Below are 26,789 nucleotides of genomic sequence, written 5' to 3' on the forward strand. Positions count from 1 at the left end.
AGTGAGACACTGTTTCAAAAATAAATAAATAAATGAGGGCTGGGCGCGGTGGCTCATGCCTGTAATCCCAGCACTTTGGGAAGGCAAGGCAGACGGATCACCTGAGGTCAGCAGTTCGAGACCAGCCTGACCAACATGGAGAAACCCCGTCTCTACCAAAAATACAAAATTAGCCAGGCGTGGTGGCGCATGCCTGTAATCCCAGCTACTTGGGAGACTGAGGCAGGAGAATCTTTTGAACCCAGGAGGCGGAGGTTGCGGTGAGCCGAGATCGCACCATTGCACTCCAGCCTGGGCAATAAGAGTGAAACTCTTGTTTCAAAAAATAAAAATAAAAAATAAAAAAAGCCAACATTCCAAATTAGAGATTTGGAGAAGGAGGTAAAATGTACCTCTATTTTATAAGAGAAATAAATGGGAAGGTAAAAATTTGCTTATATAATAAAATCAGGATTTCTTTAAAAATAAACATTTTGGGGAGGAGATTTCTGGCATAATCATTTCCCAAAGTATTTCACAACATCTCAATTTATGCTCAAATCCTCATAGCACTCTCACAAAGAAAATAGAGATGTTTAAATTCCTATTTTATAGGTGGAGAAACAGACACAGAAATAACAGGTAAAAGCCAACACTAGTTATCAACACTCTAAACCACAGAGTCTTCCCTCTGCCCCCATATTTTATCAGTTGCCCCCTTCTATAGGTCTTATTATCACAATCTCTTCTACCCATTTCTCCCTGCTTCCATCGTCACAACTACCATTCCAGTTAGGGCTGTTATTGCCTCTTTCCTGAGCTATGACAACCATGTCATTCCTAGTCAGTCTCCCAGCATCCACCTCTAATGCAGCCTACACCTCTGCCAGGGTAATCTTCCCAAAGCACAGTTCTGATTATGTCACTCCCCCTTACTCCTATTTCCCTCAAGTCCCACACCTTCTTGCCTCCGCTCAGGCTGTCGCCTGATCTAAAATACCCCCTTTCATCTCTGCCTGTTGGGATTCTACCCTATAGCTAAAGCTCAGCTCAAACCCTTTCCCCCATAACACCATTTAGTCATCCCTTTCCCTCAATTCAAAAATGCTAAAAGCCCTGATAGGTTCTCACAAAATATTTGCTGAATGAACCTGAGTATTAAGATCTCTTATTCCACACTCTAGTCCCCACCACACTCTAAAGTAATCCATCTTCTGAGATGATGTGACCTCAAAGAGAAGCCTAATTAGTATGCCATTGTGGTTACTGAGCTGGTACCAGATGATAGGGTCATGCAGCAGCTATTAGAGACAGAAAATAGAATATTGTTTTGAAAGGCCTGTAAGTGGATAAGAGCTATTAAAAACATCAATCAATTCAAAGAAAATATTGAATGGCATAAGCAAGATACCACAGTAAGTACTATAGAAATAAAAAAAAGTTCAAGACACAGTTCTTACATTACTTTAACACCAGTAAGGCTGACTCGAGAACAACATTTACTAAATTAGGTATTAATGAAAGTCTGAAATAGGAGAGGATGGTAATACAAAGAGAAGCTGGTATAGAATAATTCCCTTAGATCACATGTCAGTACCATCAGCCCCATTTTTCTTTCTTGCTAATTTATTTCCCAGACGGTTCCTCTATTAGCACCTCCTTTTTCTCCCCAGTTCGCCACCCCATCTCAATCCTTTATTCTTTCCCCCGGGGAGATGGAGTCTCACTCTGTCACCCAGGCTTGAGTGCAGTGGCACAATCATAGTTCACTGTAGCCTCAAACTCCTGGGCTCAAGCAATCCTTCAGCCTCCTGAGTATCTGGGACCATAGGCGTGTGTCACCACACCCAGCTAATTCTTTTGTTTTTGAAATAGGGTCTCGCTCTGTCCTAGGTTGGAGTACACGAGTGTGATCTCAGCTCACTGCAACCTCCGCCTTCCCAGCGATCCTCCCACCTCAGCCTCCGAGGTAGCTGGGATCACAGGAGCATGCCACCACACCAGCTTTTTCTTTTTCTTTTTCTTTTTTTTTCTGTAGAGATGGGGTTTTTGTGGTCAGGCGCTCAAACCTGTAATCCCAGCACTTCGGGAGGAGGCTGTGGTGGGTGGATCATTTGAGGTCAGGAGTTCAAGACCAGCCCGGCCAACATGACAAAACCCCATCTCTACTAAAAATACAAAAATTAGCTGAGTGTGGTGGCGGACGCTTACAATCCCAGCTACCTGGGAGGCTGAGGCAGGACAATTGCTTGAGCCCAGAAGGTGGAGGTTGCAGTGAGCCGAGATCACGCCACTGCACTCCAACCTGGGTGACAGAGTGATATTTCATCTCAAAAAAAAAAAATAGGGCCGGGCGCGGTGGCTCAAGCCTGTAATCTCAGCACTCTGGGAGGCCGAGACGGGCGGATCACGAGGTCAGGAGATCGAGACCATCCTGGCTAATGCGGTGAAACCCCGTCTCTACTAAAAAATACAAAAAACTAGCCGGGCGAGGTGGCGGGCGCCTGTAGTCCCAGCTACTCGGGAGGCTGAGGCAGGAGAATGGCGTAAACCCGGGAGGCGGAGCTTGCAGTGAGCTGAGATCCGGCCACTGCACTCCAGCCTGGGCGACAGAGCGAGACTCCGTCTCAAAAAAAATAAAAATAAAAAAAAATAAAAAAAAAAAAAATAAAACCAGAGATGGGGTTTTGCCATGTTGCCCAGGATGGTCTCAAACTCCTGGACTCAATCGATCCACTCATCTCAGCCCTACAAAGTGCTAAGATTATAGGCATGAGCCACTATGCCCGACCGCTAATGTTTTCAGAGACAGTCTTGCTATGTTGCCCAAGCTGGTCTCAAACTCCTGGCATCAAGTGATTCTCCTGCCTCAGCCTCCTGAGTAGCTGGGATTACAGGTGCAAGCCACCAAACTTGGCTCTCAATCATTAATTACTCAGCATCAAATATATGAATTAGGTGAAAGCAGATACCTAGTATCTCCTTCAAAAAGAAATTGTGGACTGGGCCTGGTGGCTCATACCTATAATCCCAGCACTTTGGGAGGCAGAAGTGAGAGGATTGCTTGAGGCCAAGAGGTGGACACCAGCCTGGGTAAAATAGGGAGACCTTATCTCTATAAAAAATTTTGAAAAAGTAGCAGGGCATGGTGGTGCAACCTGGGAGACAGAGTGACATTCTTTAAAAAAAAAAAAAAAAGAAAAAAGAAAGAAGAAATTATGACTTTTTCCCACTTCAACTGAAAATGCTTTTATAGAACACAAAGAAAATCCAGGATAAAAAGTATAGCCAACTGCTACTCTAAAGAAAAAAGCAATATCCTAGTAAATTTTTCCCAGTTCATGGCACAGAAAATAGTGCCAACTATTCAGCAGAAAAAGAATCTTGATAATAAAAAAGCGGCCAGGCACAGTGGCTGACGCCTGTAATCCCAGCACTTTGGGAGGCCGAGGCAGGCGGATCACCTGAGGTCAGGAGTTTGAGAATAGCCTGGTTAACATGCAAAACCCTGTCTCTACTAAAAATACAAAAAATTAGCCGGGCTTGGTGGCATGTGCCTGTAATCCCTGCTACTCGAGAGGCTGAGACAGGGAATCGCTTGAACCTGGGGAGCAGAGGTTGCAGTGAGCCGCGATGTCGCCACTGCGCTCCAGCCTGGGTGACAGAGAGAGACTCCATCTCAAAAAAATAAATAAAGATAATAAAAAAGCCTGGCTAAAACCTATTAAGAGCAGCTACAGAAAAGAATTTTAGTGACCATTTAGAATGAGTGCTGTTAGGCTTTGACCACGTAAGTGACCACTGCTTTATTTTTAGGTAACCCAAATGAAAAACAACTTTAAGACTGGAAAATACTTCAGCTTTGTAAAAATCCCAAATTTGAAATCTGTTTTTCCTTTTGGACAGGCCAGCTCAGAATGACTTACGGAGTTCATTTCCTTCACTGAGAATCTCTGCCCGGCGCACAAGCTGCTCAAACAGATTCCGCATATTCAGCATCATAGTATCCATCTTTCTGCCAAGAAATCAAATATACATTAGGGGTCCTGCCTTCTCACCCACGACAGAAGATTCTATAGCAATCCAGCCATCAGTGACCAACATCTGGACTCTTCCATTTGTAACTACCATTATAAGAATCTCAAGCTAACAACAGATGTTTTGTGTGATTCTTATTATAAAAACAAACTTGGAATATTTAAGACTCATCTTAAAATTAGAAAACCATTTCAGACCTTTGAATATAACAGCCCCTCCAATCACTTTGTAGCAGAAAACAAATAGGAAAAAGCATGTCAGTTGATTACTAAGTGACTGACCAACAACAAAATGTGGTTCTTCAAGTCAAGCCTATTGATTAATATAATACTTTTGCCAGTTTATTCCTTGCGGGCCTTGAAGACCTACAATGTGACTTAAAATATCTATTTTTAATTTCATTTTTAGCTAATGCCCCGGTTGCAACTGCCTTTTAAAATGCAGGACATGGTCAGCACATTTCCTACCAACAGCACAGATGACGTCACACGAATGATTAAGTGGGAAAATCGCCAGCTCAGCAGCACAAGAATTATTTCTGTAATGCAGGGCTCTCTGCTGGGCTGCGTGGAGGAACTATGTCTAACAAATTTATACTAAGTAGAGGCAAAGGATTATGTTGTACCACATTCTGGCATCAGAGAGACAATACACCACCTTCATAGTTCGAAGGGCAAAGCAAAAATCATTTGCTACTGTGTTCTGTATAGTGAATTTCAGGCTTCGTATTTCCCCCCAAAGGCCTGCTGATACTACAGAAAAAACAGTGTCATTACAGGCAGTTATATTCCAAATAGACTTTAACTGGGAACACTTTGAGGAAATAAGATCTTCACTTAACAGTCAAGAAAGAAACACATTAACTGGATGTTATGAAAACTATCAAGGAAATGAAATAAAAAGTCAAATTTCATTAGAAATGTAATGTCCTCAGAAATACCATTAAAGGATTCTTATGTTTCTCTTAACCAATGCTTCAACATTCTAGTCCAGGTCCTTATTTCCTAAATAAAATTTTAAGAACTCTTATGAAGGGTTAGTGATTTTGCAATGTTTATAAGATTGTACCACAAGCTATGAGAGCAAGAAAAAATATATTAAAAAGCACAAAGGACAAAGATATGAACATAGGCTGGGCACGGTGGCTCACACCTATAATCCCAGCACTTTGGGAGGCCAAGGTGGGTGGATCACTTGAGGTCAGGAGTTCGAGACCAGCCTGGGCCAACATGGCGAAACCCTGTCTCTAGTAAAAACACAAAAATTAGCTGGGCACAGTGATGCGTGCCTATAATCCCAGCTACTTGGGAGGCTGAGGCAGGAGGATTGCTTGAACCTGGGAGGCAGAGGTTGCAATGAGCTGAGATGGTGCCACTGCACTCCAGCCTGGGTGCCAGAGCAAAAAAACAAAAAAGAATATATAAACATAAGATATTTTCTATTAAGTGCTGCAGAATTATTCATTTATATTCATATGATAATTGCTATAATAGAAAAAAAGTTTTCAGTTCCAAGCCTGGATGCAATATATACCTGAATCAGGGCCGGAAACCAAGATTTTCAAATGGCAAGTATCTGTTCCAAGCTACATAATCACAGCAAGCTGCTAAGCAACCAGACCAACAAATGTATTACAAAGATCTTTCTCTAAACTAAGAACAAAACTAAAAGGATAGCATTAAAACCGGCAGGAAGAGCTGTGGAATTCATAGAGACTCCATGGATTTAACAATATAACGAAATAAGCAACATACCCCAAGTGCTACAGGACAGAAATGGGCAGGACATTGGGTAGTCAATTCAAATGTTGATTTCCTTTGGCTCTCATGAGGTAAAAATGGAAGACTCTAATCAGTAGTTTTAATATAAGGTATTGCTTTCTGTCATCTCGGCACTCACTCACATATTGTGAGACTGTAAGACAGTGAGCTCAGTACCACAGCAAAACTTCTAATCTGTCCAAGAATTCAAAAAGGAAAATTTCATGGTGCTAGGATGTTGAAAACTGGTTGTTTAAAAAAAAGCTTTTTTTGCCGGGCGCGGTGGCTCTAGCCTGTAATCCCAGCACTTTGGGAGGCTGAGACGGGCGGATCACGAGGTCAGGAGATCGAGACCATCCTGGCTAACACAGTGAAACCCCGTCTCTACTAAAAATACAAAAAACTAGCCGGGCGAGGTGGCGGGCGCCTGTAGTCCCAGCTACTCGGGAGGCTGAGGCAGGAGAATGGCCTAAACCCGGGAGGCAGAGCTTGCAGTGAGCTGAGATCTGGCCACTGCACTCCAGCCCCAGCGGCAGAGCAAGACTCTGTCTCAACTTTAAGTCTTAAATTACAATATAACCTGTTCTTTTGTTCTTTTTTTTTTTTTTTTTTTTTAATTTTTTGAGACAGAGTCTTGCTCTGTCCTCCAGGCCAGAGTACACTGGCGCCACCTCAGCTCACTGCAACCTCTGCCTCCCGGGTTCAAGTGATTCTCTGGCCTCAGCCTCCTTACATTGTTCTACCCTTCCTGTTTATGTACATCAACTATCCTACTCACTGACCTACCCTATCCCACACCCTACTGACTTCCAATTTTGATTTCCCTATTTTTATCATTCTCTCAGTCGCTCAGTTCCAAACTTCAGAATCACCTCTGGTTCCTCCCTTTCCCACAGCATAATCACTAAACCTTGTGTACTCTTCTCTCATGTATCTACCATACCTACCCCCTCATCACTTGCAGCTTGTCACCACTCACTTCAATTGCGTTCCCTGCCTCCAGTCTTTCCCTCACTGCTTCAGGCAGTTGCCATTCAGATACAAACTCTTGGCACTTGAATTAAACTTTACCATATGATTCTGTCCTGTGTCCCAAGTAGACTGTAAATTTGAGGGGAAAATCCTTACATGTAGCACTTCTATATTACACACACAAGCATGTAGTATTTAATACGATGCTCACAAAAAAAATTGATATATGTTAATTCAGAGAGGAAACACACACAGATATCTGTGATGCTATGGTCAAAAGAATTTCCATTCTCCCTCAACATCAACGTGTAATATAGCTTAAAGCAAAAAGAAGAGTTAAAACAGGGAGAGGGAGCAGAAGTCCTGGGACAAGCTGGGTGTGGTGGTGTGTGCCTGTAGTCCCAGCTACTCAGGAGGCTGAGGCAGGAGGATCACTTGAGTCTAGGAGTTTGAGACCACCCTGATCATCACAAGACTCCCTTCTCTTAAAATAAATAAATAAATAAAAGTCCTGGGACAAACCTTTAGCTCTTCTATCTACCAGTAGTATAATCTTCAGTAAATCACTTAAATTCCAAGACTTATCTATGAAGTAGATAACACTTGCTCTATTTACCTCACAGAATATTATAAAAATTTTTAAATGTATAAGTTGAGAATCTTACTACCAAAATATAAGGTATCTTTTAGTTGGTATGAAGTGAGTTTCTTTTGTTTAGGTTTGGTTTTGGTCTGATAGTTGTTACTTCCATCCTAAAACAGTGATTCTCAAATCTAGGTGTTTTTTCCCCCTAGGCTGTCTCCAAATAAGGATATCACTAAATTCAGAATTTTAGACCACTTTTTAAAATAGTGCTATACAATTAGAAAGAAAAGTATCCAGTATTTACTAGGTGCTTTGAAATGATTCGGGCACTAAACTAGACACTTCACATATACTTTTTCTTTAAGTGAATTTGACTTCTTTTTGAGATGGAGTCATGCTCCGTCACCCAGGCTGGACTGCAATGGTGCCACCTTGGTTCACTGCAACTTCCGTTTTCAGGGTTCAAGTGATTCTCCTGCCTCAGCCTCCTGAGTAGCTGGGATTAGAGGTGCCTACCACCATGCCCGGCTAATTTTTTTTGTATTTTTAGTAGAGACTGAGTTTCACCATGTTGGCCAGGCTGGTCTCGAACTCCTGACCTCTAGCAATCTGCTTGCCTCTGCCTCCCAAAGTGCTGGGATTACAGGCGTGAGCCACCATGCCTGGCCTCACTAACTTAATTATCTCCATTTTACAGACAATGGGCAACTAAGGCCAGAGACCTTAAATTGACTAATAAATGTCGAGCTCTTATTGAAACCCAGGTCTGAGTCCAAAATCCATATTATCTCCAACCCAACATATAGAAGAGATGATATGTTACAAAAATACCAATTAGACCATACATGTTGCAGACCTACTCAGAGACCTCCCCCAAATCATGTCATACAAACAGCAACACATATAAAACATAAATTATAGCTGGAATCCAGACCAAGAAGAATCAAGGAAATAGCAAAATTCGACCAGGTCTGGGCTTTTAAACAAGCTATTCTAGATGAGGTTTGCTGTTTCTGAAGAGTTATTTTTTCCTCTAACATAGATTTACTTAGGGTAATCCAAAAATTGCACTAGCAGAATATAATCCTCTTCTCTTTATATGCTAGGGGACCATATATTTTTATTAACATTCTACAGAAGTGACTCTCAGGAATTATTTATAGATGACAAAAATATCTTTCTATATCAGTACTAACTCTGGTATCTCAGCCAAATTGTAACTCAAAAAGCTAAAATTTACTCACCCTATTCAACGTCAATTGAAAATAGTTGTAATTTTCCTGCTGGGTCACATTTTCACCCTCATGAATACTTGTTTATTTCCCCCCATGTATTATTTAGTCCATAGCTAGGAGATACACTAATGTGAAAGGAAACAAAAACAAAGTCATATTGTAGTACATTGCTTTTGCAGCTGTAAAACAGCTGTCACTTTCCACAACAGAGACTGCTGCCTTTCGGGAAAGCTGAAACTATCCCTGTGTGCAGCAAGAAAATCAGTTTGTGGAGCACTTTAAACCAAAAGGTGTTAGAGAATCTCAGCTGTTATTGATGGGGAGCCCCAGAGGTGGAGAAGTCACTATGTTACAGATTCCCAATCTGTAAGTATCCCTAAGGGGGCAATTTGGCAACACCATCAAAGAGTCTCAGCTGGATGTGATTGCTTTGAGCCCCCAATTTAATTTCAATCACCCAGCCAAGAGACAGATATCGTCCTTCAGAATAACAGACTATTACAGATCTTACTGCAGGGTATCCTAGGAAAAGTCTCTATCCTCTTCTTCCTCCACCTTCAAACAACATTATTAAGAGACCTATATATCAGGTTTTTTAGATGCATCAAGGGTGTTAAATACTTTAAGACAAAGCAATGAAAGGCTGCTGGAGTTTTTCAGGAAAGTGTTTTAATGAAAAACTTTCCCACAAACATTGCTAAATCTGGAGATTTCCAAGAAATCAACAATATAGATTCCTTGCTGTCAAGGAAAACCATTCTCAAAGATAATCTCAGTACTTTAAGATCCTGTCACAGGAACATATTTGAGGACAATGTGAAGACAATTCTTTTCCTGAAATGTCCAGCTTCTGCTTCACTGTATCAAAAGTCTCTAATACAACTGGTGGGCAGAAGGATTATCTTGAAACCAAATGTTCTTTATAAGCAAATCACTTGCAGAGAGTAAACAAAATGTTCTCAATCCAGCATGAATGAAGACTAAGGGAAGATTTGAATTGTGATTTTTCAGAAAATTACTATCAGTTCAGCATACTAAATACCTCTTTTTTTCCCTGTGAATTCTTCCTATTCTGGTCTTCCATCCTTCAAGGTCTAGAATAAGTCTCACCAATTCACTGAAGCCTTCCCTAACCATTTCAGTCCAAAATGATTTCCTTTATTATCTATAACATTCATTTAGCAGATACAAAAATACTGTTTATTATTAATCTTCTATGTTCAAAAAAATTAACAGTAAAACAGGCCAGGTGCAGTGGCTCACACTTGTAATCGCAGCACTTTGGGAGGCCAAGGCAGGTAGTTCACCTGAGGTTGGGAGTTCAAGACCGGCCTGACCAACATGGAGAAACCCCATCTCTACTAAAAATACAAAATTAGCCGGGTGTGGTGGTGCATGCCTGTAATCCCAGCTACTCGGGAGGCTGAGGCAGGAGAATCGCTTGAACCCGGGAGGTGGAGGTTGCGGTGACCCAAGATCACATGATTGCACTCCAGCCTGGGAAACAAGAGGGAAACTCTGTCTACCAAAAAAAAAAAAATTAATAGCAAAACAAAAATCTCACTACCCTAAACAACTATATGTACCACCTGATTTAATCTTTGTCCATTATATACTCATATTTCATGGTGTTACAATCATACATTACATATAATTTTGTGTTTTGCTTCTTTTTATCATGTTTCCATTAAGTTCTAAAGAGTTGATGAACAACTGTTTAACTATTCTCTTCTTTGGACGTTTAGGTCATTTCCAGTTTTTCACTTACCTCTGCCTGGAATCTCTTGCATGGTCATTCTCTCACCTCAAATATCTTTACTGAAATGCCACTTTCTCAGTGAGGTCTTTCCAATCATCCTATTGTAAATGGCAGCCTTTCTCTAACATTACCCTGCTTTACTTTGTTCCAAAGCACTTCTCTCCATCTAACATATTTACATATTTATTCAGTTTATTGTCTGTTTCCCCTCTAGCTTAAGTTCCAAGAAAGCAGAGATTTGTGTGTTTTCTTCCCTGATGCCTAGAACAGTACCCGACATTTGGTAAATGACTAATAAATATTTGGGGAATAAATGAATTGAGCATTCCTATGGACAATATTTTTCTTCAGGTGACTGTGTTCCTTAGAATAGATTTCCAAGACTAGGATTGCTATATTAGGGTGTAAAAACCATTATATGGCTGTTAATAGTGCCAAAATGTTTTCTAAAAGGGATGTACTAATGTACAGTACTCTCAACAGTGTATATATAGGCTTACTAGACTCACCAGTTATCTAAAGTTCTATTACCCCCAAATTAACTGCACATTCTTTAAGACCAAATAAGACTGTGTTCTACTTACACTTTGCACTTAAGAAATACCTATTGAATGAAAGTAAGCAGACCGGGTACGGTGGCTGACACCTCTAATCCCAGCACTTTGGCAGGCCAAGGCAGGCTGATCACATGAGGCCAGGAGTTCAAGACCAGCCTGGCCAACATGGTGAAACCGTATCTCCATTAGAAACAAAAAATTAGCCGGGCATGGTGGTGCACACCTGCAATTCCAGCTACTCCGGAGGCTGAGGCAGGAGAATCACTTGAACCCGGGAGGCAGAGTTTGCAGTAAGCCGAGATCGTACCACTGCACTTCAGCCTGGGCCACAGAGCAAGACTCAGTCTCAAAAAAGAAAAAAGAAAGCAAGCTAGTACAACCTTTATGGAAAACAGTATGGAGATTTCTCAAAGAACTAAAAATAGAATTATCATTCGATCCAGCAATCCCACTAATGGGTATAAGGGTAAGAAATCAGTATATCAAAAAGACTCCTGCACTCATATGTTTATCGCAGCAGAATTTACAATAGCAAAGACGGCCGGGCACGGTGGCTCAAGCCTGTAATCCCAGCACTTTGGGAGGCCGAGATGGGCGGATCACGAGGTCAGGAGATCGAGACCATGCTGGCTAACACGGTGAAACCCCGTCTCTACTAAAAAATACAAAAAATTAGCCTGGCGAGGTGGCGGGCGCCTGTAGTCCCAGCTACTCGGGAGGCTGAGGCAGGAGAATGGCGTGAACCCAGGAGGCGGAGCTTGCAGTGAGCTGAGATCCGGCCACTGCACTCCAGCCTGGGCGACAGAGCAAAACTCCGTCTCAAAAAAAAACAAAAAAACAAAAAAAAAAACAATACAATAGCAAAGACACAGTATCAACCTAAGTGTTCATCAACGGAGGACTGGATAAAGAAAATGTGATATATAAATAGACAGACATACACCACAGAATACTACTCAGCCATAAAAAAGAATGAAATCACATCTTTTGCAGCAACATGGATAGAACTGGAGGCCATTCTCCTCAGTGAAATAACTCAGAATGTCAAATACCGCATGTTCTCACTTATAAGTGGAAGCTAATCAATGGGTACACAGACATACAGAGTGGAATAATACACATTGGAGACTACAAAAGATGGGAAGGTGGAAGCGGAAGCTGAGGGTTGAAAAACTACGTATTGGGTACAATGTTCACTATTTGAGTGATGGGGACACTAAGAATCCAGACCTCACCACGACGCAATATATGCATGTAAGAAATCTGCACCTGTACCCCCTAAATATACAAATTTTTTTTTAATCCCCTCCAAAAAATAAATACCTATTGAATGATTAAGCTACAGGAAAGGTGCCTTCTCTGAACACCTACAATAACTCGGAAAGCTTATTTACCCGACACATTCGAGAGAAAGATAATGCTTAAAAAAAAGAAAAGAAAAGAAAAGAAAAAGGCTTATCTCCCCACCTACCCCCACTTTTCCTACACACACCTTTCGGCCTACGAATGAAATCCTGTGAAGAGAAATATACGTGAAAGTGCACAAGTAAGGCCTCGTTGTCACTGAGGCTAAGAATTAGGATGAGAAGGACAAGATGTCATTGCCTCGGCCTGCATCCCTAGACACACGCGACCCACTGAGGAGAGGGGCTCCACTGCAGGCTGCCCGGGTCTCTCCAACACCAGGGTGCTTCCCTTCGAAAAAGATGGGGTGTCATTCCAACCACTCTTAAACTCGTATTTGACTGAGAGACTCTTCTTCGGGATGGCTCCTGCCCCGCTCCAGCCATCACCTCAAAAAGACGCCCCCGGCTTTCCACAAAACCCGGCGCCAAGACAGAAGCCCCCTACCCTCCCAGGCTGCGTCCATTCGGCCTGCCCCGACCCCCGCCCCAGAAAAGCCCGAGTGGACAGGCTGTGGCTGCCGGCCTGTCCCGCTGTCCCGGACCCCCGCGGCGTCCACGGCTCACCACACGAACGCTCTGTTTCCTACCACAATCCAGCGCCAGACGCACTTGGTCTGGCACCCCGACTACTCACTTCAGTCAGCCTGGCCCCACCTGGGCTGCCCTTCACTTCGCTCCGCGCCTCACCCAACGGCAGAACAGCGCCGCACCGCGCCGCGCCGCCAGCTCCCGTTTGAAATCCTTCACCAACCAATCACAGAGAAATTTATTCCTCCCGCGCCGTCCCTCTACGGTGTGACGTACGCGTCAGGGACACGCAGAGGTGACGGGAACGGGAATGGGCATGCGCATTCTGACAAAGCGAAGCCAAAGATGGCCATTTTGACTAATGTCAACGGTTTGGGGTTTTTTTGCGGTGCCCTTTCCTGAAGTCATTCAGGATGCCATATTGCCTAAGGGCAAGTGGTACTTCTTAAGTGCAAATTATTCTTGGTCTCACTGTCTGCGGGACTAGGGCCCTTGGAAAAGATTAATTGAACAATGTTAAGTCTCAGTAGAATCGGAAGAATACCAGGAGTTAGAACAGCAGTTATTTTCAAGCACATTCACTGAGCTATATTATCCCTTCCATTGATGTATCCATTCAGACTTTTATTTGACACATATTAAGTGAGCCCACATCATCACAGGCACTCCACTGGTAATCGGAAAAATAAAGATGGTATGGTCTCTGCTGTCCAGTAGCTACGAATGGAGGCGATAGCTCGAGGAAACAAAAATAAATACAAAATGAAAATAAAATACTATAATTCCATTTAATAAACGTTATTTAGAACTTGGCATTGTGCTAGCACAGGAGCTTTCATGCTTTTTAAAAAATCTGGACCCACAGTGAGAAATACATTTTACATTACAACCGGGTAATGAAAACTCTGCTCATCCTTACTATATGCAACGTACTCAGAACTTACTACTCAACAACGTATGGCTACCCGCAATTTGGAAAAATACTGGCTGGAGCATACAAGAAGCGCTGTGGTTTAAAGGAAAGAGCACTTACTGTCACATTGGTCCTTAAGCTAAAAAAAAAAAAAAAAAAAAGACAGAAAGAAAGATCACAGATTTGGAGGAGGGAGATTAGGGAGATATTGGTCAAGAGATATAAAATTTCGGTTAGAGGAAAATTTAGATCTATTGTACAACACGGTGACTGTAGTTAATAACAATGTATAATACATTTGAAAAATTGCTAAGAGTAGATCTTAAATGCTCTAACCACACACCCCAAAAAAGTATGTGAGGTAATGGGTATGTTAATTTGCTTGATTTAGTCATTCCACAGTGTATACATATATCAAAACATCACCATAAATATATAAAATTGTATTTTATCAAAAAACACACCACAAATTTTGTAACCCAAAAACTTGACTCCACTTTTATTTTAGAGGCAGGGTCTGTCTTACTCTGTCACCCAGGCTGGAGTGCAGTGGCACAATCATAGCTCACTGCAAATACGAACTCCTAGGCTCAAGGGATCCTCCCTCATACCTAGGACTACAGGCACATGCTCAAGGTAATTCTGTTTGCTTGTTTATCTTTTGTAGAGAAGGATCTCACTATATTGTCTAGACTAGTCTTGAGCTCCTGGCCTTAGGTGATCCTTCCACCTGAGCCTCCCAAAGCACTGGGATTACAGGCACTAGCACTCTACCTGGCCTTGAACAATAGCAGGCATTCCACTGACCCACCCGTATTATCACTTTTTAATGCTTCTGTACTTCACTACTTCCAAGTATAAAATAGAAATAATAATCCCATCTCTATCTCACAGGTTTATTCCCAGATCAACTGAAACACAGTGTGGTACATTATCGAAGTTTATACTTGGTAAATTGTAATACAGATTATTATTAATATTATTATGAAAGGGATGAAGAAAGAAAATATGAACTGTAATTTGTTATCCCATTTAATCCTCCTAACAACCTTTCAAGGTCAGGAGCATTCACTGATTGCATTAGCCTGTGCCTCCTTAGATACCTATAATACAATGAAATAAGTACTAGGACAAAGACATGTATAAAGTGCTTTAGGAACACAGACAAGGAAGCAATTAATCCTATCTGGGGAGTGGGAGTGTTAAAAAAGCCTACGGAGACTTGATATCTGAGCTGGGTCTTGAAATGTGAATAGGAATTTACAGGAGAGAAGGGAGTGGGAAATTACTAGCAATAGGAAGATCATGTGACCTCTGAAGAATGAGGCAAGCATATATTTAATAAATACACAAGGCCAGGCGCGGTGGCTCATGCCTGTAATCCTGGCACTTTGGGAGGCTGAGGCGGGTGGATCACGAGGTCAGGAGTTTGAGACCAGCCTGGCCAACATAGTGAAACCCCATCTCTACTAAAAATACAAAAATTAGCCAGGTGTGGTGACAGATGCCTGTAATCCCAGCTACTTGGGAGGCTGAGGCAGGAAAATCGTTTGAACCCGGGAGGCAGAGGTTGCAGTGAGCCGAGATCGCGCCATTGCACTTCAGCCAGGGCAACAGGGTGTGACTCTGTCTCAAATCAATCAATCAATCAATCAATCAATCAATACACAAGAAAGCATTTATGAAGGTTTAGGCTGCGAAGGAACATTTACTTCAACTTTCAGGTGATGTTGGGGGTTCAGTGAGTATGATGCTTCTTGAGTAGCTTTGGCCTGATAATGAAAAGGAGAGACTGGCAAAGTAGGATGAGACCACACTAGGAAGGGATTGGACTTGATCCTGTAATAGACACAGCGACAAGACAATGGGACTTAGACTGACTTGACTGATTTGTCTTTGGATAGAACATACACTAAAATGGCAAGTAGGATTGTCTGGAAAGGGAAAAATGTAAAGGTAGACTATTTAGGCCAGTGGCAGTGGGGATGACAAGGAGGGGACAGGTAGGAAAGATATTTATTAAATCAATCAATGAAATGAAATGGATGTATTAAATGATCGGACCTCAGGGGTGAGAGAGAGAAGCATGAGAGTGTAGAATGCCTCAGCTTTCCCTCTTTCCCTTACACCTCAATTACTGAGTGAAACTCCTAAGTACTGATCTCTTGTGTGTGCCCACTTTTCTCCTTCCCCCTGTCACCACCCTTGCCCAATTTGGTAGTCCAACCCCAATGAAACTGTTCGCCCTCCCTTGCATTCTTTACTCTTCAAGTGATCTTTTAAAAATGCAATTATGGGCCGGGCGCGGTGGCTCACTCCTGTAATCCCAGCACTTTGGGAGGCCGAGGCGGGCAGATCACGAGGTCAAGAGATCGAGACCATTCTGGCTAACACGGTGAAACTCCGTCTCTACTAAAACTTCAAAAAATGAGCCGGGAGTGGTGGTGGGTGCCTGTAGTCCCAGCTACTCGGGAGGCTGAGGCAGGAGAATGGTGTGAATCCAGGAGGCGGAGCTTGCAGTGAGCCAAGATTGCACCACTGCACTCCAGCCTGGGCGACAGAGCGAGACTCTGACTCAAAAAAAAAAAAAAAATGCAATTTTGGCTGAGCGAGGTGGCTCACGCCTATAATCCCAGCACTTTGGGAGGCCGAGGCCTGCAGATCTCCTGTGGTCAGGAGTTCGAGACCAGCCTGTCCAACATGGTGAAAACCCATCTCTACTAAAAATACAAAAAAATTAGCCGGGCGTGCTGGCAGGCGCCTGTAATCCCAGCTACTTGGGAGGCTGAGGCAGGAGAATTGGTTGAACCTGGGAGGCAGAGGTCGCAGTGAGCTGAGATCGTGCCATTGCACCCCAGCCTGGGTGACAGAGCAAGACTCTGTCTCAAAAAATAAAAATAAAAATGCAATTATGGCTGGGCACAGTGGCTCACACTTGTAATCTCAGCACTTTGGGAGGCCAGGGCAGGCAGATCACCTGAGGTCAAGAGTTCAAGACCAGCCTGGCCAACATGGCAAAACCCTGTCTCTACTAACAACACAAAAGTTAGGCCGGACACGGTGGCTCATGCTTGTATTCCCAGCACTTTGGGAGGCCGAGGTGGGTGGATCACGAGGTCAAGAGATTGAGACCATCCTGGCCAACATGGTAAAACCCTGTCTGTACTAAAATACAAAAAATTATCCAGGCATGGCGGCGTGCGCCTGTAGTCCCAGCTACTCGCGAGGCTGAGGCAGAAGAATTCCTTGAACCTGGGTGGCAAAGGTTGCAGTAACCCGAGATTGTGCCACTGCACTCCAGCCTGGGCAACAGCGTGAGACTTCGTCTCAAAAAAAAAAAAAAAAAAATTAAAAATTAAGGTGCAATTCTACCACAGAAATGATAATTATGTGAAGTAATGCATAGCTTAATTAATGAGCTAGATTTGGCCAGACATGCTGTGGCTCACGCCTGTAATCCCAGTGCTTTGGGAGGCTGAGATGACAGGATCACTAGAGGCCAGGAGTTCAAGACCATCCTGGGCAATATATTGAGACCTCCTCACTACAAAAAACTGAAAAATTAGGCTCCTGTGCCTATGGAGTAGCCATTCATTTATTCCTTTACTTTCTTAATAAACTTGCTTTCATTTAAAACAAACAAACTAGCTGAATGTAGTGGGCTTGCCTGTAGTCCAGCTACTTGGAAGCCTGAGGCAGGAAGATCATTTGAGTCCAGGGGTTCAAGGCTGCAGTGAGCTATGACTGTACCACTGCACTTCAGCCTGAGTGACATAGCAAGATCTTGTCTCAAAAAAAAAAGAAAGAAAGAAAAGGAAAAGAAAAAGAAGCTATATTTAATCATTCCATAATATATATACAGGCCGGGCACACACGGTAGCTCATGCCTGTAATCACTTTGGGAGGTTGAGGAGGGTGGATCACTTAAGGCCAGGAGTTTGAGAACAGCCTGGCCAATATGGTGAAGCCCTGTCTCTACTAAAAATACAAAAATTAGTCAGGCGTGGTAGCACATGCCTATAATCCCAGCTACTCGGGAGGCTGAGGCAGGAGAATTGCTTGAACTCGGAAGGCAGAGGTTGCAGTAACCCGCGATCGCGCCACTGCACTCCAGACTGGGCGACAGAGTGAGACTCTGTCTCAGAAACAAAACAAAAAAAAACCATAATATATACACATTATACTTCAAAACATCATGTTGTACATGATAAATACATACAATTTTATGTCTTTTTTTTTTTTTTTTTTTTGAGATGGAGTTTTGCTCTTTCGCCCAGGCTGGAGTGCAATGGCGCGATCTCTGCTCACTGCAACCTCCGCCTCCCAGGTTCAAGAGATTCTCCTGCCTCAGCCTCCAGAGTAGCTGGGATTTCAGGCACCCGCCACCATGCCTGGCTACTTTTTCTATTTTTAGTAGAGATGGGCTTTCGCCACATTGGCCAGGCTGGTCTCAAACTTGGTGACCTCAGGTGATCCATCTGCCTTGGCCTTCCAAAGTGCTAGGATTACAGACGACACTGCGTCCAGCCAATTTTTAAAAATAAACTTGAAAAAAAAATGTTTAAAGTAAAAATGTTATTCTAATCATATATCTCCCTTACTTAAAATCCTTAATGACTTCAACTTGCCTTCTAATAAAGATCAAAATTCTGCTGTGCTCAGTGGCTCACGCCTGTGATCCCAACACTTTGGGAGGCTGAGGCGGGCGGATCACTTGAGGTCAGGAGTTCAAGACCAGCCTGGCCAACATGGCGAAACCCTGTCTCTACTAAAACTACAAAAAAATTAACCAGGCATTGTGGTGTGTGCCCATAATCCCAGCTACTCAGGAGGCTGAGGCAGGAGAATTGCTTGAACCTGGGAGGTGGAGGTTGCAGTGAGCCAAGATTGTGCCACCGCACTCCAGCCTGGGCAACAGAGCAAGACTCTATCTCAAAAAAAAAAAAAAAAAAATCCTTCACAAGGCCCTCCTGGGCTGCTTTTGCTCGCCCCTCTAGCTGCACTGCCCAACCCTCGTTTGCAGTTCCTCCGCGCACCTGGCTACCATTTCCACCTGGGGCCTTTACCCTTCCCTGTGCCCCAGCACTCTCCCAAACTTCCAGTGCCTCTTCACCAGGATAAGTTCTACTCACCCTTTAGACAGCTTAAACTTAAACGCTGATGCCTGGGTCCGTGCCTTTACTATAAACTCCCGCAGCACTGTGTTCTCTCCCTTTCATACTCCTGATTCGTTTAGTCTTCCTGGTTCTTCCAGTCACTGTTACATGGCCTTTCACAAGTCAGCTGTGGCTTGACTCGCTCATCTATAAATGGAAATAATAATAATAATACCGCACTTTGGGAGGCCAAGGTGGCTGAATCACAAGGTCAGGAGTTCAAGACCAGCCTGGCCAACATGATGAAATCCTATCTCTACTAAAAATACAAAAATTAGCTGAGCGTGGTGGCACGTGACTGTAGTCCCAGCTACTTGGGAGGCTGAGGCAGGAGAATTGCTTAACCTGGGAGGCAGAGATTGCAGTGAGCCAAGATCGTGTCACGGCACTCCAGCCTGGGTGACAGAGCGAGACTCTGTCTCAAAAATAAATAATAACAATAATAATACCTATTTCCTGGGGTTGTCAAGAGAAATAAATGAGTTATCTTTATAAAACATTTAGCACAGTTCCTGGCCCACCCTAAGCACTCTGCAGTGCCTATTTTCTCTACTAGACTATGAACTTCCAGAGAAGAAGGGATGGTACTCCTTCCATGTACTAGTCTTGCTTTTGCAGCTCCAATAAAGAGCTGTGTAATGGAGGTGAGTTAAGTTCAGTAGGACGGTGTCCCAAATAATGGATGGGGGTTGGAGACGTTGTCTCTCTCACACCTCCCTCTCCCCCAAATACCACCCACCCTTCCAATTCCTCTCAATCTCCTTCCCTGCTGCACCCGCCCCAGCGAGAAGGCAGCAAAGGAAAAGGTGAGTGTGTGTGGCATCTGGGGGCGGGGTCGCGGGTTCCTAACTCCCTTTCTTCCCAAACTGTAGCCCCCAGGGTAGGGAGGGATCCTGGGGCTGCACTTGTAACCGAAGAAGCTTGAGAGCTTTGAGAGCTGGTGCCAGAAAGCTTGGGTTCGACTCCCGGCTCTGCCACTTAGGAGAGGTGCACTCTCAGGTTATTTAATCTCTCGCGTCTGGCGAGACCGGCGCTCTGGGTGCTTCCGAGGTGCGGGAGAGGTCAGGCTGAAACGCGCCTGTTATCCCGCGCGGGGGCAGCAAGCGGGGGCGCCCGCCTCCCACCTGCTCCCCGGCGCCCTGGCACCAATGATGGGGTTGGTGCTAATAGGTGTTTGCGGGTGACCTCCCGAGGGCGCCAGTGCCCCACCGGCCCCCACCTCCCCAGGGGCAGCCGCCTGATCCGATGTCCTGACTGTCATCGTTGATCCCTGGACGCGGGCGTCCCGGGGCAGGGAGGCTCGGTTTGGTCCCTGGCTGCCACCCATCTGGCCACAGCCCGATGCGTGTCTTCATTCTCTCGCCTTCGCTGGGTTCCGCCTCCCATGGCCTTCTCACTTGCCTTCTGGAGGTCTGGCTCCCTACCTCCCATCCGGGATTATCGTTCCCCTGTGAATTACACCAAGAAGCTTTGAGCCCTTCTGCTTTCCAGGCTGTGCGCTAAGCCCAGGGTCCGGGATGGGGCGACGGGGAGTGCAAGGCCAGGGCCTGCAGAGCAGAGTGCGGAAGTTGGGACTGTGTTCTGGGGGTCTAGGGAGGGCGGGCCCACCTCTGGCTGGGACTCAAGACTGTCAAAGAAGAGACCTCTGAGTTGAGCTTTGAAGGATGAATAGGACCCCAACAGGCAGGAAGCTGGGGGCTGAAGTTGGCAGGAAGTGCTGAGAGAAATGGGGAAGTCAGTCCAGCCTGACTGGAGTGAGAGGATCTTTTGGTTGGGGGGCGGGTAAGGCTGGAAGGACTCTTTTTTTTTTTTTGAGACAGAGTCTCGCTCTGTTGCCCAGCCTGGAGTGCAGTGGTGAGATCTCAGTTTTCTGGAAACTCCACCTCCCAGGTTCAAGCAATTTTCCCACCTCAGCCTCCTGAGTAGTTGAGATTACAGGCACGCACCATCACGCCCAGCTGATTTTTGTATTTTTAGTAGAAATGGACTTTCACCATGTTGACCAGGTTGGTCTCGAACTCCTGACCTCAGGTGATCCTCCCACCTCGGCCTCCCAAAGTGCTGGGATTACAGGCCTGAGCCACCACAGCCCACCAGCTGGAAGGACTTTTGAGAGCAGAGCTGAGGTACCTTGAATGCCAGGCCAGATAAATTCAGTGTAATTCCTGAGGCGCTAGTGAGCCATTGAAAGTTTTCTTCCTATTTCTCTAAGAGAAGTGGTAAGCATAGTGGGTAGACACACAGGTCTGGAGTCATTTTGGCCCTGGGTGAAGGTCTACTTCCACCACTTACGACCTGTGTAGTGGGCAACTTAACTTCTCTGTCCCTCCATTTCCACATCTATTAAATGGGGATGATAATAATAGTGTAAAGCACTGTTGGGAGCAATAAATGAGAGAGTGTTTGCAAAACTCTTAGCACAGTGCCTGCCACATTGTAACTCCATGAGTATTACTTATAATTATTTTGCATCCCTCTGTCTTCCTCTCTGTAGAAAGTAAAAAGTTCCTCTTCAAAGTTTCCCTTCTTGTTAAAAAAAATAAATCATAAGTGTTATAAATAATAGTTTCTTTTAAAGACTAACTTCCTTTAAGCCTCCTTACTTTATGGTAATAACTCTTTGTTGGGCCCTATCCTATCCAATGTAGCTGTTAAACATGCTCACAGGCATATAGTACATTCTATGTCCTTGTACTTTAACCAAAATATTTGTGCTGGATGTGCTCACAGGCAGGTACCAGCTCGTAGCCTATGCCCCTTCCCTATTTGGCATAAGCAACTTCCTCTTTTCCTTTATCCTTCCATTACTTTCACCTATTTAGAAAAGTTTTAAACGGTTAGACAATCAGGTTTTAAATTGTGCAGTCTGGCTCCAGCCAATGGAGACAGGACACAGTAGCAGGAAAAAACTGCGTAAGGAATAAAAATTGCTTCCCTCCTTTGTTCAAATGTGCTCTCGCCATTGTTCCATCTGCGATGAGCACCCTTTCTGCAGAAAGTAAAAATGGCTTTGCTAAGAGACTTAAATTTACGTTTAAGTGCTATTTCTTTGTGGCACCGGGGAACAAGCATTTTATTTCTAAATAAGCATTTACATATAACACTCTCTGTTTCTTTCCTCTTTCTTTTGATGTTCTCTCTCTCTCATCAAAAAAAAAAAAAAAATCAAAAACAATGTTTCCCTGCCCCATGCCTAGGAATCACCCTCTCATACTCAATAAAGTATTGAACTAAATCAAACTGTAATAGACAAAGCAAGACTCTGTTTCAAAAAATACAAAACAAAACAAACCACTGACAAAACAATAACAACAAAACTCTAATAGGAACAAATAGAAACAAGTCCCCCTTTAGAAACACACCTGTGTCTCTCCTGGGTGTCCAGGCTCTGGGGAGCCCTGCTTGGAGGAGGGGGTGTAGTTACTGACATGCTGAACTCATCTCTGCTGAAGTCCAACCTCTTTAAGAACAGAGACCGCCGGGAGCGATGGCTTACGCGTGTAGTCCCAACAATTTATGAGGCCGAGGCAGGTGGATCACCTGAGGTCGGGAGTTTGAGACCAGCCTGACCAACATGGAGAAACCCTGTCTCCACTAAAAATACAAAATTAGCTGGGGGTGGTGGTGCATGCCTGTAATCCCAGCTACTCAGGAGGCTGAGGCAGGAGAATCGCTTGCACCCAGGAGGCAGAGGTTGCGGTGAGCTGAGACTGCACCATTGCACTCCAGCCTGAGCAGCAAGAGCAAAACTCCATCTCAAAAGAGAAAATAAAATAAAATAACAAAAATAGAGACCATAGGCCAGGCATGGTGGCTCACACCTGTTATTTCAGCACTTTGGGAGGCCGAGGTGGGCAGATTACCTGAGGTCAGGAGCTCGAGACCAGCCTGGCCAACATGGCGAAACTCCGTCTCTACTAAAAACACAAAAATTAGCTGGGCATGGTGGCATAAGCCTGTAATCCTAGCTACTCAGGAGGCTGAGGCAGAAAAATCGCTTGAACCTGGGGGGCGGAGGTTGCAGTGAGCCGAGATCCCCCACTGCACTTCAGCCTGGATGACAGAGCAAGACTCCGTCTCAAAAAAAAAAAAAAAAAAACAGAGACGGTAGCTTATTCACCCCAGCCTGCCTAACAATGTGTCTGATTCACAGTAAGTCCCTGTTCTACACCAGTGCTTCTCAAACCTTAGCATGCATCAGAATCCCCTGGAGAGCTTGGTAACATACAGATTGCTGGGGCCCATCATGGAGTTTCTCATTCCATCTGTCTTCCATGGGCCCCTAGGAATTTCAAACGCATTCCTAGATGATGCTGATGCTGCAGATCTGGGAACCACATTTGGAACCACCGCTCTATAACAACAGGTTGAATGGCTGTATCTAAGACGGTAAAGTGGCCTCACCGAACCCTTCCCAAACTCAGCTGGTCATCAGCATTGAAAATACAGGTCCAAAGCTGAGAATCACAAAGTGTAGGACTAAGGGATTTTCCAAAAATCATCTTCCCAGGTGTTGTGTGCAGATAGGTTTGGCATTCTACTGCCACACACAGTCCTGTACTCTGCCCACCTCAGCTAACTCCTGCCTCAAGCAAAGGCCACTGCCTGTCTGCACTTTATTCAGGACACACCTTGCTGCTCTGGGTTCAAGATGGCTGGAACTATAGAGGAATGGGCAGCCAAGAGTGACAGGAAAGTAGCTGGTTCTAAAAAGCAGACCAGAGATTTATATAAATTGTAACAAGTGCCACTTCTAACTGTTAACTCTGAAAGACAAGCTAGGAGTTAGTTCTCCCCAGTCTGACCTGGAGTCAAATTCAGCTCTCTTCCTATTCAACTTCTCTCCGTTTCTGAGTTACACTCTGCTTCTCTTACCTCCAGTGTGAAATGAAAATAACATAACCTACTTCACAGGGTTGAGCTGAAGATTACATAAGAGGTTATGGGGCCAGGCACGGTGGCTCACGCCTATAATCCCAGCACTTTGGGAGGCCAAGGCAGGCAGATCCCAGCACTTTCGAGACCAGCCTGACCAACATGGAGAACTCCTGTCTCGACTAAAAATACAAAATTAGCCAGGCACGGTAGCACATTCCTGTAATCCCACTACTCAGGAGACTGAGGCAGGAAAATCACTTGAACCCATGAGGCGGAGGTTGCGGTGAGCTGAGATCATGGCACTGCACTCAGGAGAATTGCTTGAGCCTGGGAGGCAGAGGTTGCAGTGAGCTGAGATTGCGCCACTGCCCTCCAGCTTGGGCGACAGAGCGAGACTCCATCTCAAATAAATAAATAAATAAATAAACAAATAAAAAATAGCAAAGTGACTGGGGAAAGGAACTTGGCATCCATAACCTTTTTTTTCTTTTCTTTTCTTTTCTTTTTTTTTTTGAGACGGAGTCTTGCTCCATCGCCCAGGCTGTGGTGCGATCTCAGCTCACCGCAACCTCCGCCTTCCGGGTTCAAGCGATTCTCCAGCCTCAGCCTATCAAGTAGCTGGGATTACAGGCATGCGCCACCACGCCCAGCTAATTTTTGTATTTTTAGTAGAGATGGGGTTTCATGATGTTGACCAGGCTGGTCTCAAACTCCTGACCTCGTGATTCGCCCGCCTCAGCCTCCCAAAGTGCTGGGATTACAGGCATGAGCCACCACACCCAGCCGTCACTTTGCTATTTACCAAAACTTCCATACATATTTAATTGGGTTTTCACAACAGTCATGAGGAGTAAGAAAGACATTATGATTCACTCTCATTTTGCCATTGAGAAAGCTGAGTCTCAGACAGGTTAAGTGACTTGCCTAGACGGGTGGATCACCTGAGGTCAGGAGTTCGAGACCAGCCTGACCAACATGGTGAAACTCTGTCTCTACTAAAAATACAAAATTAGCTGGGCATGAGGGCGGGCACCTGTAATCCCAGCTACTTGGGAGGCTGAGGCAAGAGAATCGCTTGAAACTGGGAGGCGGAGGTTGCAGTGAGTCAAGGCCCTGCCACTGCACTCCAGCCTGGGCAACAGAGCAAGACTCTGTCTCAAAAAAAAAAAAATTACTCGCCTAGAGGTTAAATGACTCTTTTTTTTTTTTTTTTTTTTTTGGACAGAGTCTTACTCTGTTGCTCAGGCTGGAGCGCAGTGGCGCAATCTCAGCTCACTGCAATCTCCGCCTCCTGGGTTCAAGTGATTTTCCTGCCTCAGCCTCTTGAGTAACTGGGATTACAGGCGCCCACCACTACGCCCAGCTAATTTTTTGTATTTTTAGTAGAGATGGGGTTTCACCATGTTGGCCAGGCTTGTCTCAAACTCCTAACCTTGTGATTCGCCCGCCTCAGCCTCCCAAAGTGCTGGCATTACAGGCATGAGCCACTGCGCCCAGCCGAGGTTAAATAACTCTTAACCTAGAGGTTAAATGACCTGCACAGTCTGGGTATGTAGGGGAAGGGGCTTTAAGCAGAGCTGGTTGCTCCTCTCCACTCATCCCTGTATTTGTTCGTTTGACATCTCCTTCCATAGGTCATTTTTTTATGGGCATATCTTACCTGAATCTAAGTGGTAAGGAAATAAGGTGAGGGTTCCCTGCCCCTATTGGAGACAGCCCTGTTCTGCTGCCCCCTCCTCCGAGCCCTGTCTGCTTCCTCCCTATTTAAGCCCCTGTGGTCCCTTTGACAAACATCTATCTTGAATTCAAATTCTGGCGCAACTTCTGTAGCTGTGTGAATTTTATCAGGTCTCTTCCTCTTTCTAGGCCTCATCTGTGACATAAGAAGAATATAGATCTGTGGTTCCCAAACTGTAGTAACCTTGGAGTGAACATGAGAGACTCAACCCCTGGCCTCCACAAAGACTGAGTAGCCCATCTGTGTGTAACTGACTGTGTAACTGTGTGATTGCTGGGAGATGAGATCCAAATGAGCTTTCATGATGCGATCCAGAACTCAATCATTCTATATTTTCTCAGTCAAAAGATAACAGAAGTACAACTATTCCCATATGGTCATGGTCAGGGAAATTTTTTTGGAAATAGCAAGGTTAGGCTGGGTTCTGTAAGTTACCTAGAATAATTAAAAATAAAAAATAAATTAAAAATTTAAAAGGTTGGGCGAGGCATGGTGGCTCACGTCTGTAATCTGAGCACTTTCAGAGGCTGAGGCAGGAGGATTGCTTGAGGCCAGGTGTTCCATGGCAACATAGTGAGACCCCAACACTGCAAAAAAAAAAAAAAATTACAATTATTATTATGAATTATTATTATTGAGACAGAGTCTTGCTCTGTCACCCAGGTTGAAGTGCAATGGCGGGATCTCAGCTCACTGCAACCCCTGCCTCCCGGGTTCAAGTGATTCTCCTGCCTCAGCCTCCTGAGGAGCTCAGATTACGGGCGAGTGCTACCATGCCCAGCAAATTTTGTGTTTTTAGTAGAGATGAGTTTTACCATGTTGACCAAGCTGGTCTGGAACTCCTCAGCTCAAGCGATCCGCCCGCCTCAGCCTCCCAAAGTGCTGGGATTACAGGAGTGAGCCACTGCTCCCCACTTAAGTTAAAAAATAAAAGAATAAAAAGGTTGGAAGCCTCTGGTGTAGATACTCTCTAAAGGCCTTATCAGCCACATGGGAGAAAGGGCTTTGGGCCACCAGGGGGCGCTGCAGCCCTTGTGCAACGTGGAAGCTGAGGCCCATGGTGAACAGGCTACTCTAAAGGGAGAGAGGGGTGGGGTCAAGGTTCATGGCCCAGGCTGTGTAGACCACAGTTGAGACCTGTTAGACCTAAGCACTCTGTAAGAGAGGTGTCGCTCTAGAGCTGGAGGAGGTAAGGGGCCCCAGGTGGGGTGACCTCTCCTAGGTCGGAAGCACTGGACTCACACCTGCATGGGGGCCCCTGTGGCAGCCGGTGGTCATTCCTGT

The 26,789-nt window shown here is 44.6% G+C and overlaps 1 protein-coding gene across 10 annotated transcripts in view; it reads right to left on the bottom strand.

Moving 5' to 3' along the window:
- Nucleotides 1-13,096, bottom strand: part of RACGAP1 (Rac GTPase activating protein 1) — a 37,209-nt gene extending 24,113 nt beyond the window's left edge. For 2 of the 10 annotated variants that reach the window (XM_025402652.1, XM_025402644.1), the window contains exons 1-2: nt 12,927-13,096; nt 3,906-3,994 (exon numbers count right to left, since the gene is read on the bottom strand). In XM_025402652.1, coding sequence (XP_025258437.1) covers nt 3,906-3,914 — 9 coding nt within the window. In that variant the 5' untranslated portion in view covers nt 3,915-3,994; nt 12,927-13,096. Of the gene's footprint in view, nt 1-3,905; nt 3,995-4,214; nt 4,361-7,271; nt 7,335-8,579; nt 8,696-12,856 lie in introns of those variants that run through there. The other 8 variants (XM_025402648.1, XM_025402650.1, XM_025402649.1 and 5 more) reach the window with 8 other exon arrangements.
- Nucleotides 13,097-26,789: the final 13,693 nt, after the last annotated feature.

Source organism: Theropithecus gelada, chromosome 11 (assembly GCF_003255815.1).
Source record: "Theropithecus gelada isolate Dixy chromosome 11, Tgel_1.0, whole genome shotgun sequence".
NCBI classification, from domain to species: domain Eukaryota; kingdom Metazoa; phylum Chordata; class Mammalia; order Primates; family Cercopithecidae; genus Theropithecus; species Theropithecus gelada.